A 12,004-nucleotide genomic window follows, 5' to 3' on the forward strand; every position below is an offset into this window, starting at 1 on the left:
CGAATTTACAGCAAATTGACGGTCAGGTATATTTACGCATTTGTGACCGACATTTACATCACTATACCCCTAGATTTACCACACTACACTGCATCAGGTATACTACGTAGCATTGTGCACAATGAGCTAGCAGACAGAGCACCAGCTGCTCGTTGTTACATTAGCAATGCAACATTATGAGAGGCATGCAGGAATCCGAAAAGGACAAGAGTTCACTGACCCAGACTGTGTTGAACAGTGAATAAGCACAAGTACGAGTTCAGACTGTGTTGAACAGCGGAAAGGGGAAAGGCACAAGCTCCGACACTTTGTATGCTGCTACAGGTCAATGTCCATGCCAGCAGTCATGGGGTCCACAAAGGCACTGGCAGTGGTCGTACGAGTCTGCGCAGCACCCCTCTTCATATGAGCAGTCCTGGTAATGATCATGAGGTCAGTGCGATCATTCGGGTTCCGAGAATCAGACGAACTTCGCTTCTTTGAAGATGTAGCCTAGGATCTTGTGACGACCCATTGGATGGAGCGTCGAGAGGGTTGCGAGGTGGTCCCGGTAAGGTGTCTCCTGTTTGATCGAATTGAAGCCTTCGTTCTCACGGTCCTGGAGGGGCTCGCGGGTGCCATGCAGGCCCTCTCCAATCGCCGCGCCAGCCTGGAGGATTAAGATAGAATTAGTGAATAGTGCTTAAGGTAGTGATGGGGACAGAGCGCGCACGAATGTTGCAAGGAGCGCAGCCATCGCCTGTGGGATCTCTCGTTTCTCCGACTCAGGTCCCGTCTTGATGGAGGAGGTGAACACCGAGTCTTTGATTGGGCACACTGCTTTCGGCCCGAGGAACAGGATGTTCGTGAGGTTGATGATTGGCTCCGCGCAGAAAGGTAAGTCTCGCTTGAATTCGGTATACTTGCCATTCTGGGAAGTCAAAGTGAGCATCTGAACGACCGTGGAGATCACTGTGATGATCCATACCACAAGTTTACCGGGGCATATGAACTGATGGTTGAGCAGCAGTGCTTCTACAGCCTTCTGCAGGGCCTCCGGGTCGTCCTCAACAGCCTTGAGGCCATATCCCTCCCATACAGCGTCACGGCAGGCACCATACCAGGGGCCACGGATGGAACACATCCTCTTTGTGGGCTAGCAACGTTAAGGCATTAGCGACGTTTGCACTGGCGGGTACGAGAATGTCAGAGAGTCGGTGTACTCACCAAATACAGTAAACCAATGACATACGCGGAATCTTGCAAGAGGCGCTGGGCGATCGTCGTGTAGTTTGAGCCGAGGCGGCGTGTACTAGCGATGAAAATGTCGAGGAACATTTTGGGCCGCTCGCCAACGTTCGGGAAGGCGTTGACAAGCGCGAGAGCTTGCGGAAGCTCTTGGGCGATCGTCGACTTCAACAGCGTGCGTACCTTGAGCGATGTCTGCGAGTTCAGACCAGCCACCTTCTTGCCATTCTCAACAAACGTCACATCCGTGTCCTCCGGCCAGACATTCTCGTCACTAGCGAGCAACAGTTGAGGATGATCTGCGGCTGCATCATCGCCGTCGTCGGACTCGGAGCCTGAGTGAGCACCTTCGCGAGATGCCTGGTGTCGTGAAGTATAATGTGTAACGTCAGTACTCGCCGCAGCGTCCCGAGAAGCGGGAGTACTAGTAGCTTACCTGGCGTTCGTTCCGTGCGCCTGGCGCTGCAGTGTGAGCCAGGGCGCTCGCGGGGATGGATCGCTGTCAGTGTCGACGGTTTGAGCATGAGCGTAGTAAGCACGAGGAAGCTACTAGTACGCACATTGGAAGACACCACTGCGGTCGGCTACAGTCGCTTCTCATTGAGACCGATGGCCTAAGGCTGTGACGCAGATGAATGAGCATACCTGTTTCCCTGAAGCGCGTCGTGGCTTATTCGCTCCCGGGCGGCCGCGGCGATAGGCGGGCGGTGCTGAATCCTCTTCACTGCTGATGAGCCCGCCCGGTGCCTGTATTTCATGTGGAGTCAGTCAGGACTTGTCGATGACTCGTTCATTCAATGATCGTATGGTGTAGAAGGGACTCACCCTTGGCAAGGCTTGATCCACCGACGTTGAGTGCCGCAACTGATAGACGAATGAGCACGAGGTTGGCAACATATTTACAGAATAAGTTGCCTTTTTATAATGCTGATTCCACCGGGGAGACACGAATCAGTTGTCAACGCGAGCAAGGGGATGGTCAGTGTGACGGGATAGAATGAGTGCTGTGGCAGTACCTGCGTGTCATTCTGGCGGAAGCTGCCCTGCCGCTTCGTCTTCGTGGTAGCAACCTCATCATTGATGGTTTGTCTGGCGAGATCTGGATGCTGCAAGAATGGCAGTGTTAGTACTAGTATTGGTCCCAGACACAAGACCAGGACGGAGTGTCTTACCTGCGAGGTGGCACTATGCTTCTTGGAAGAAACCAAGGCCGGCTTACTCGGAGGCTGCGGCAATGAAGCGTTACGGCGATACTCCTCGCTGCTGGGCGTGACGTTCTCGTCGGCTTGTTGTACGTAGTGGCGAATAGCCGGCAGCTTAGGGCGCTGCCCACGGTGGATGATCATTTCCTGCGAGTAAGAATAAGATCACCCTAGAGCTGAACAAACGAACACACCTTCCACTCGTGATCAACTGATCCGTCCAGATTTCGGTATTTCGCAGGACCTTCTTGCGCTACTTGAGCTTCGTCTCCTGAGTCGCGCGCACCGGCGGACTCATGGTCGGAAGGTGACTCGTAATCGGGCTCTAGGAAGTCGGGAGCATAATCGGACCCTCCAGTCTCTGAGTCGGATTGGAGTACACGACGACTATTGCGCCCGTTAGAGACGACCTTGACTGACTAGAGGATAGGCCGTGAGAGAATGGTCATTCAACATGAGGCTGCGCGGTCACGGTACTCACGCCTTGCTTCAATTGTGCCGCCACCTTATCCGTCTTGCGGCTCGATGGTGCGTACCCACCTTGGACACCAAAGTCCTCTTCACTCTCAAGGTCCGCACCTGATTCGTACTCTTCAGCGTCCGACCCGCGACCATTGGACTCAGCCTCAGAGCCTTCACCGTCATCGATGCTGGGTCGTCGATTGCCGGCGGCTACTCTCTCACGGTGCTGTTGATCTAAGTCCGAGTCGGTGCGTGGACTTATCTTCTCTACATCGTCCATGCGCTGAGGATCTACATGAACGTTGGGTTGAGTCAGTCGCCCGTCTCAGGATGATCCCGGTACGTACTGTCCATGGTCACATACTCAAGTTCGCCATCACTTATCTCTGGGTCGACCGTCACGGTTTTAGATCGGGCGGAGGCCTGCGCACGAGACGTCTGCGTCGGCAGGGACGACTTGGACATCTCCTCGGTCACAACCGATGCTGGGAGCGGTGGCAGTTGCTTGAATCATACTAGGTGATCGGTTGATGAAGGCATACACGTACGTTGCCCTTGACCCGTTCCCATTCGCGAAGGTTTGACTTGCTTTGTCACAGTGTCCGAGCCGCTCGCTGGCTCTCCACTGGGCTCAGGCACGTCGGGTTTAGGCTCGCGGGCTTTCGGCTTCCAAACTGCGAAGGCATCAGCTATAGCGATTAGACGATGCGGCGAGTTGGCAAGCCCACTTCTGACATCGTACGCCTTGGTTTTGGCCGCACGAGGCCGGGTAACTATAGACTGAGTCAGCGGCAAGTGTATGTAGGAAGCAAGACTATGAAAATCACTGGTTGGGTTTGCAATGTCTTCCTCGCGTGCCTGCTCGAATGCGTCGCGCTCGGCGCGCTTCAAGGACCTCAGCTCTCTCTGTAAGTCATATATTCCATCGGCAGTGTCAATTGGTACGTTTTTTGCTCGGGGGGCTAAAGAAATGAACGAGTCAGGCTCGGGCCTGAACGGTCGTGACGACGGCAAGTCTAGTACGGTTATAGCCTACCCTCGTGGCTGACATCGCCTTTAGCAGATGTCCCCTGCGCAATAAGTCCCTCCGCGTTGAGTGACCGTTTCTTCTTGCCCCGTTGCCCCTTGGTCATTGATTTCTGTGGGGAGGTTGGAACGGTGGTGGTGGTGGTGGTGGTAACGCAGGGAGGGACGACACTGGCTGACGAAGACTTTTTCAGGTACAGGCCCGGCTGCGCGGGCTCACATTTCGGGTTTGCCCGCCTTGAGGCGGAGTCAGCCACGGCCTTGGAGCGACGCGATCGGTCTCGCGGCGAGATCATCATCTTCTGGTCGAGTTGGAATAGAGACTTGTAGCCTCGAGGTCTCAGTGCTCTCTGTAGGGCCCGACAATCATTCTGTGAGAACAACGGTGAGTAAGCATTGCTATTAGCCATCCCATGGCGAGGCTGACGGTGCGATTCTTAGCTGCACCCTCAGAACAGCAGCCAGGAATAATCGAACACGTAAGTTCTCCTCACCGCAACATCGTCACGTTCATCCTCTGATTATCTTAGGAGCTTCAAGTTCTAGGTACCTCTGCTCCGTGATGATATCCCACCAGAAGATCCAAGTCGCTGCAGACACTGGCAGATCGCGACGCATGAACGGCCCAACCGGCTGGCGCGAGAGAATCCTGGCAAGACTACGCCCGCCCGACTCGAACTTGGCCGTCATGTCGCATGTGCCTCAACTCTTGCTGGTCATCCTGACGATTCTTCTTGTCCCGGCCTTAATGAACGCGTGTCTCTTTGCGACTTATCTCTACGGTCATCAAGCAAATTCAGGGCCTTCCGCGCGACCTGCAGCCACGAACTTGCTCGACCGGGTGGTAGCGTCGCCGACTCTTGGCAGCGCGTCCTCCACCGTTGCTCTGAATGCAGTTTATATGTATGCTTATTCGTTCATTTGGTCAGCCGCTGTCGGTGCGTACATATCTCGTCTGGTGATGTACCGCCACAATATACAGGTTCTCATGTATATATGATTCAGCATGCTTGGCTTGGCCGCAGTTGCTGCCCATGAAGAGGATTGTGAAGGCACTGTTTACGGCGAGGCGGTACTCTCGTCACCACTTCTCAAACATCCGCCTGGATCGACGCAGACGGCTGCTGGCGGGTGACTCGGAGTCGGTGTATACCATATTCGTTCAGCCTTTGAGTGGGAGGAGCATCCCGATAGGTCAGTGATTCAGCTCTCATGATATCGTCTGTGATCTGATAAGTCATGTTATAACTTACAGTTGTGTCCGCTCGGACGACGATTGCAGACGTCCGCCGCCTATTGGTCACGAAAGGTGTTCAATCATCGCTCGCGAGCTCAGTGTGCATATGCGGCATGAAGACGCGCAAGGTATTATCGGATGATCAGAGCATGCGCGACCTTGGAGCTGGTCCGCTTTCCCACTTCTTGATGATTGGGTCCCTGCGTGGTGCGTTCTTTCCGTTGACTCTCGGTGCCTGCCATACCCGTGCTGATCACAGCTTCAAGGTGGGACCCCATTCGGAAATCGGGCATTCACATGTATGGGCTGCGGTACATCTGGGTTTGAGAATGCGACTTCCCTGTCACGCCACGTCGCTCGGTCAGCAGATCCGCGGTGCGCAGCTGGCATTGCCAGTGCTGCCGACCTGGCCCGTGAGGAGGTGCTTGCCCGTCTGTCGCAGCAGCAGGCGAACGTTCGCCATGCGGATCACGGCGAAGGCTCTTCCCACCACAACTCCTTAAACACGGGCGCAGACAACCTCGACGCCGTACCAGCCGAAGATCTCAACGATGGCGAAATGGAGCCCGATGATGACCTCGCCCACGGCGCTAATCTCGGGGTACGTTCTCCGTGTCCATCGTCGAGGTCGTCTTCATCTTCAAGTTCAAGCGAGGAGGAGCGGGACTACGATGTTCCTCCCTCCTCGCCACTGCTCATACCCTCTGGTCGACATTCGAGGTCGATCTCACCTGTGGCTCACCCGGAAGCTGGTGGCGACGACGATATGCTCGTCGATCAGGAAGAACTCCCTGGGCTTCGTGGTCCAGATGAGGACTTTCTGTTCCAAGAGCCGCATGTCGTTCGCTTCGGTGGTCAAGCCGGTGCCATCGCACATCAGCCTGCTGGTGTTGACCGCCCAAATGAAGGGCCATTTGCCCTGTACGAAGCAGGATTGGCCAACACCATCTCCGAGGAGAATGTCTTCGCCCCGTTCGCCTCAGAGAGGGAGTGGCGCATTGCTCAGTGGGCGAAGAAGCGTGGCCCAAGTGCAAGTTCGTTCAACGAATTCCTAGCAATCGGTGGCGTGCGTATGCGATGTGTGACACGTAGGCGACATGAATGCTTATATCGCTCTGTGTCAGGTTCTCGATGCGCTACAGCTCACCTTCAAGAACACGAAAGAATTGAACAAAGTCGTCGATAAGAGCCTTCCGACCCGACCCATGTTTGCCCGACGTGTCCTTGAGGTCGATGGCGAGACGTACGACCTGTGGCTGCGAGACATCATGCAGTGCATCGAGGTACTATTTGGCTCGCCTGATTGGGCTGCGGACATCCTGGTCGCACCCGAGCGACACTACACAGACGAGACCGAGGCAACACGGATCTATGGTGACATGAATACTGGAGAATGGTGGTGGCGCTTGCAGGTGAGCACGATGTTCCCCTTCGCTCTACCTCGTGTTCACGCCGAGCATCTATGACAGCACAAAATCGAGGACAAGGAACGTGGCGGCACAATCGTACCTCTCATCATCTCGTCCGACAAGACCCAGTTGACATTGTTTCGCAATCGCTCCTGCTACCCACTCTATCTGACAATCGGCAATATACCAAAGGCTATACGTCGGAAGTCAAGTCGTCAGGCCCAACTCCTCATTGGATATCTTCCCGTCACGCGACTATCCCACATCAAGAATGAAGAGACTCGCCGCCGCGCGATTTCTAACCTCTTCCATGCGTGCCTGAAGCAGGCGCTCGCTCCGACTCGCAAGCCGGCACGTCGTGGCGTAAAGATGTCTTCAGGCGATGGGTCTACGCGCCGCTGTCATCCAGTGTTTGCGGCATACATCGGAGATTATCCTGAGATCGTCTGCGTCGCCGGGGTGAAGAATGGTCAATGTCCCGCGGGTGAGGTCGACTCAAACTCTATGGGTGAGGCCGTGCCGTGCACGCAGCGCGACCTGAACGCGATTTTGCGTGCCTTGAGTACGCTGGATCGTACAGGTGATCCAGTCGCCCACGTTCATGCATGTCAGGCTGCAGGTATCAAGCCGATCACGGACCCATTCTGGAAGGACTTGCCTTATGTGAACATCTACGCGTCATTCCCTCCCGACATTTTACATCAGCTATACCAGGGAATGGTCAAACACATCATCGAGTGGATAAAGTCGGCGTACGGCGCCCGCGTGATCGATGCACGGTTTCAATGCCTGCCTCCGAATCATAATCTGCGACACTTCTCAAAAGGAATCTCACACCTCTCCCGCGTTTCTGGGACTGAACACCAAGACATATGTCGTGTTCTGCTGGGCACCATTGTCGACCTCCGTTTACCTGGCGGCCAAAATCCCGTGCGACTCGTGCGCGCTGTACGTGCCCTCCTCGACTTCGTGTATCTCGCACAACTCCCAGCCCACACTTCCACGACGCTCTCACAACTAGACGACTCGTTAGCTCGCTTCCATGCGAACAAAGGCGTTTTTGTGGAACTAGGTATTCGCGAGCACTTCAACTTTCCGAAATTGCACTCGCTCCGGCACTACGTTAGCGGAATCAAGATGTTTGGCACAGCAGATGGGACGAACACTGCCCAATCCGAGCATCTTCACATCTCGCTCGCCAAGGACCCATGGCGAAAATCAAATAGGAAGGACGAGTATCCACAGATGACGACCTCTGTCGTCCGGCTTGAACAGATCCACGCGCATGCCCTCTACGTAGACTGGCGGCTCGCCGGACGCCCTGATCTGCCGACAACACCTGCGGCCATCCCACACAAACTCCATCAGCATGTAGCTCGCTACCCGACTCACAAGTCTCTCTCCTTCGCCGCTGTCGAATCGCGCTATGGTGCCGATAACTTCCCATCAGTCCTCAAAGAATTCATTGCGCACTTCAAGCACCCTCATCTGTCTGGGCGAGAACTGGCGAACTTCGTATCCGTGTACGATTTGCCGTTCCGCTCCGTGTCTGTATGGCACAAGGTGAAATTCTGGAATCAAGATCCCTTCAAGCGAAGGGATGCACCCGAGACCTTGGACGTTATTCACGCACGTCCAGCATATCGGGATACTCAAGGCCGCGTGGTGGCAGGGCGATTTGATACAGCACTGGTTAACGAGAAGGGGGAGGGAGGGTTTGCAGGGGTCTCGGGTAAGGCTGGCCATTCCATCACAGAGGTGCTTGCTGAGCGGAGATATAGGGTATCGCGTAGGCCAAGTACGCGTCATTTTCTCGCTATCGAAGAAGGCCCGCGCGATTGTATTCAAGAATGATCCCGACGCGCCATCGCACTTCGTCTATCTAGAATGGTTCAGCAGGTTCAAACCGCGCCCAGAAGCAAATCACCTGTTCTACACGGTGAAACGATCACTTGACGTCGACCTACAGCGCATCGCAGCAATAGTACCCTTGAAGAGTCTGCACCGAAGTGCGTATCTAATTCCCAAGTTTGGCCCGGCGAAGCCACCGGAGTGGACAAGCACCAATGTACTCGAGCTCTGCAACACATTTTTTGTAAATTCCTTCACAGACAGACATTCGTACATTACCGTAGTTTAGTTTGCAATGCAATCAGAGTGCGGAGTTCATTTTGTTTTGACTGTGCGGCAGGCCAACACGCCACTTGAGAGCGAGCACTAGTAGGCTAGTAGTGGCTGTCGGTCACAGCATAAGCGCCCACCTTAACGGCCCTCCCCCACTTCAGCTCGAGGGTATAAGCCTCAAGCTCTGGCGTATGGCCAGTATATCCCTGCCAGACGTGAATCGCACCAAGAAAGATCTCCGGCAATGGGAGTTGCTCAGGCAAGTTGAATACCATTGCTGAGCAACTGCGCCACCGCGCCCGGCGCTTACCGAGGTCCCGGTCAGCGCTGGCATAGCACAGTGGCTCGCCGCGCTGACGAGGCTCACGACTTGCTACCATCATCTTCAACGTCAATTCCACTTCACCGACTCATCTCTCCGGCCTCCGTCTCCTGACTTACACGGTCCCTTCACCTTTTTCCTCTCTTGTGCGGACCCGCGCTGGTATTGTGATCCATCCCGGCAGGTCGTCCCTTGCAGACGAGTCGCAACACTAGCGTCGGCCGCGGTCCAAGAACGCTCCATCGCCTCCTCCCGAATGAACACCCAACAAAACCGCCGCCATCGCACCGTTTGCACACCTGGTCGAATCAAGGAGCCCTGAGGCGGAAACCATGGGGCAAAAGTGAGTGCATGTCGCGTTCTGCATCTTTTCCTTCTGTGCACCCCAGGCCCATGCCCTGGGACGTAGTGATCAATGCCTCGTACGCAGTCCTGCGTTGATGTGCGCGTAGGGGTTCGGCTCTCGTGAAGCATCCGCGGACTACGCAGAGCCATATCCTTCGTCGGGAGCTGGTCGCCTCGGAGTCCTTTCTTGGGCAGAGGCCCAATTGGCCGGCTGTTCATTGTCTTTACTCCGTGTACAATAGGCCTACACTGACTGCCCATGGCATCATACAGTACGACTAGCATGTAAGAGCTTTGCGAGGCGAGATACATGGCGTCTCGCGGGGCCAGTGGCTGCCTCGCAGCTCGCTTGTTCCCCTTCAGTGCATTAACGTTGGGCGCGCGGCGTGCACAGAGGTGGCCACCACTCCTCGCGATCTGCCCCGGAACAAGTTTGCTCACGATCTCTTCCGTAAGTCCTTACCATCGCGAACGGAGCAGCTGCGAAAACTGATATTAGTAATTACCAGCCTCTAAGCTCGCATCCTGCCTCCCTCGCACCACCTCCATCGCATCATCGCCCTCAGGCGGTTGACATCCACCGCTGGCTACCCTCTCCGTGCATGCGGTTCACCATGCTCTCCCTCTTTGCCCGAGTAGACCACGCCCTTGCTACGAGCCGCCCTGCGCGTCCTGCGCAGGCATCCAGCGCATTGATTCTGGCACCATCACTCGGCGGGCACGACATTGTCCCCTCCGCGCCCCAAGCTCTCAGTGTACCATTTGGCTCCGCCCGCTGCCGAGCACTTGTACCTCCGCACCCATGATGAGCGCAGGCGCCCAGTCCTCCCACCCTCTCGGTGCGGATGGCCGCGCAGAAGCGCAGCTGAGGACACTCGCTTGGCCCAGCCGGTCAATGATCCCGCTGTCAGCTCTCGTGTCGGTCTCCGCCTTCCGATGGGAGGGTCACACTGGGCTAAAAACCACTTGGTCGCTCTCGCCCTCTCGTCCTCTTGCCTATCACCTTCTCTTCCTCGCCTTCTCGCCCTCCTCTTCTCTGCCTCGCGCCCTCGTCTTTGGTCTGGGTCTCTCGCCGCCATACTCGACCTCGCCCTCGCCACTCGTCTTCGCTATCGGCCTCGGCCTCGTCTTTGCCCTCGCCCTCGCCCTCGTGATCTTGCCTGCACCTCTTGCTCCCTTGTTGTGGCCCTCACTCAAGGCCTAATCTTCGCCCTCGCATACACATTCTCGAACCTGGCCTCCCACCGACTCTCTCACCACCGCGCTCTCGCTGCAGCCCCGCCATCGCGTCACTCGAGGTCCAGGGGAGCTTGTGGTCGCGCGCGCGCTCCAGCAGCAGCGTGGCTGGAGCGTGTTCATGGTGAGGCCCGCGAGGTGGCTGGAGCGTGTCCATGGTGAGGCCCGCGAGGTGGGTGAAGATGCGTGTCTCGCTTCGGTCACGGTGTGACAGCCACTGCGCGTCGTGTACCCGCCCTTCCTCGCCTACGCCCTCACTGCCCTTGGCGCGCCCATGGTGGAATTCAACGCTGCGGCGCAGCCCTCAGCCTGCTTATGCATCACGAGTCTCCCAATGGCTGTGTAGTCCTCAGCGGTGGCGATGAGCCCGGAAACTCCTTGTCTGCGCCCTCCGGGTTCCCGAGTTCGCTCTTTGGGTCGACGGCTACTCGGTGCCAGCGCCCGTATCCCTATTCTTCGTGCATTGGGTCACAACAACATGTGCGCCTACCATTGCTCATCCAGCATCACCGCTTGCTGACCGCGTTACCATTTGTGTGCAATGCAGGTCATTGCCTGACGAACGTCCCAGGGTGAGTGCCGCCAACCTTAGTGGTCGCTTCGAACAGCAGACAAAATGCCAGTCGATCGTACCAAACGTTCCTACACGCGCATCCAGCGTAACGCCACAGATCAGTGTAACTGGAGACGCGGAGAAGATAGAGCAGAGGGAGAAACGGGAATGGCCTTCGTCGACCTCTAGCGCCTGCAGTCTCTATTGCGGAAGTCCTGCCTACCATAACGGCCCGCCACGAACACGCTGATGAGGCCCTTGCCCTTGTCGGCGTGGGTGTCAGCGCGGGCATCCACATCAAGCGCGCCAGCTCTAACCACTTCAGCGACCCTGATCCGACTGCCACTACAGCGCCCGCTCCCACTAGCACCAGCACCAGCTCTATGAACCTCGGTGGACCCGCTTCGTCGAGTACACCTGGCGCCGCCTCTATGAACGTCGGCGCGGATTAATCTTGTGAACCAAGTCGCGCGCAGAATAGGCCCGCTTGTAGCTGCTGTAGGGTTGTTAGCTCGCGTGGGCTCTGTGCCTGGGTCGCCTGGTAGCAGTGGCGAGGGCCATGCTGTTATTGGTGACGCGAAGATCGCCTGGGTGGCTGATTTGGGTGCATCCTCTGTCGCTAATAACCCACCCCAGGTCGTTGTCACGTCATTGACCTTGTGTACCAAGTGACAGCGATCGTCGCCCGGTGAGCTGTGTGTTGTGCACCCATTGGTATCGATGTCGCGTGCTCTCGCCGAGGTCGTCGCACTCACCATCGTGCGCTAGCCGCCGCCCTTGCGCTAGACACACTCCCGTCCTCGCTCTCTTGCCCTCCTCGTCACCATCATCACCCTTTTGCCTTTATCTTCGCCCTCGCCC

General features: G+C 56.4%; 3 protein-coding genes across 3 annotated transcripts; 2 read left to right on the top strand and 1 right to left on the bottom strand.

Moving 5' to 3' along the window:
• Positions 1-318: 318 nt before the first annotated feature.
• On the bottom strand, positions 319-4,024 carry C8Q71DRAFT_861158 (uncharacterized protein; the record flags this gene model as incomplete). Its single annotated transcript, XM_047927866.1, has 17 exons — positions 319-415; positions 471-649; positions 713-910; positions 968-1,135; positions 1,207-1,587; positions 1,664-1,726; positions 1,788-1,811; positions 1,873-1,974; positions 2,244-2,333; positions 2,400-2,576; positions 2,624-2,848; positions 2,911-3,182; positions 3,239-3,376; positions 3,440-3,565; positions 3,620-3,664; positions 3,719-3,853; positions 3,928-4,024. 17 exons carry the CDS (start codon positions 4,022-4,024, stop codon positions 319-321), a joined length of 2,517 nt encoding a protein of 838 aa, XP_047775278.1.
• Positions 4,025-4,951: 927 nt separating this feature from the next.
• C8Q71DRAFT_861159 (uncharacterized protein) lies at positions 4,952-8,703 on the top strand (the record flags this gene model as incomplete). The annotated part of the gene is made up of 7 exons (XM_047927867.1): positions 4,952-5,111; positions 5,173-5,361; positions 5,421-6,220; positions 6,279-6,566; positions 6,624-7,125; positions 7,183-8,295; positions 8,345-8,703. 7 exons carry the CDS (start codon positions 4,952-4,954, stop codon positions 8,701-8,703), a joined length of 3,411 nt encoding a protein of 1,136 aa, XP_047775279.1.
• Positions 8,704-10,159: 1,456 nt separating this feature from the next.
• On the top strand, positions 10,160-10,558 carry C8Q71DRAFT_880149 (uncharacterized protein; the record flags this gene model as incomplete). The annotated part of the gene is made up of 1 exon (XM_047928468.1): positions 10,160-10,558. The coding sequence occupies one exon, from the start codon at positions 10,160-10,162 to the stop codon at positions 10,556-10,558; it is 399 nt and encodes a 132-aa protein (XP_047775280.1).
• Between the last annotated feature and the right edge of the window lie 1,446 nt (positions 10,559-12,004).

Source organism: Rhodofomes roseus, assembly GCF_022264815.1.
Source record: "Rhodofomes roseus strain CIRM-BRFM 1785 chromosome Unknown C8Q71scaffold_22, whole genome shotgun sequence".
NCBI classification, from domain to species: domain Eukaryota; kingdom Fungi; phylum Basidiomycota; class Agaricomycetes; order Polyporales; family Fomitopsidaceae; genus Rhodofomes; species Rhodofomes roseus.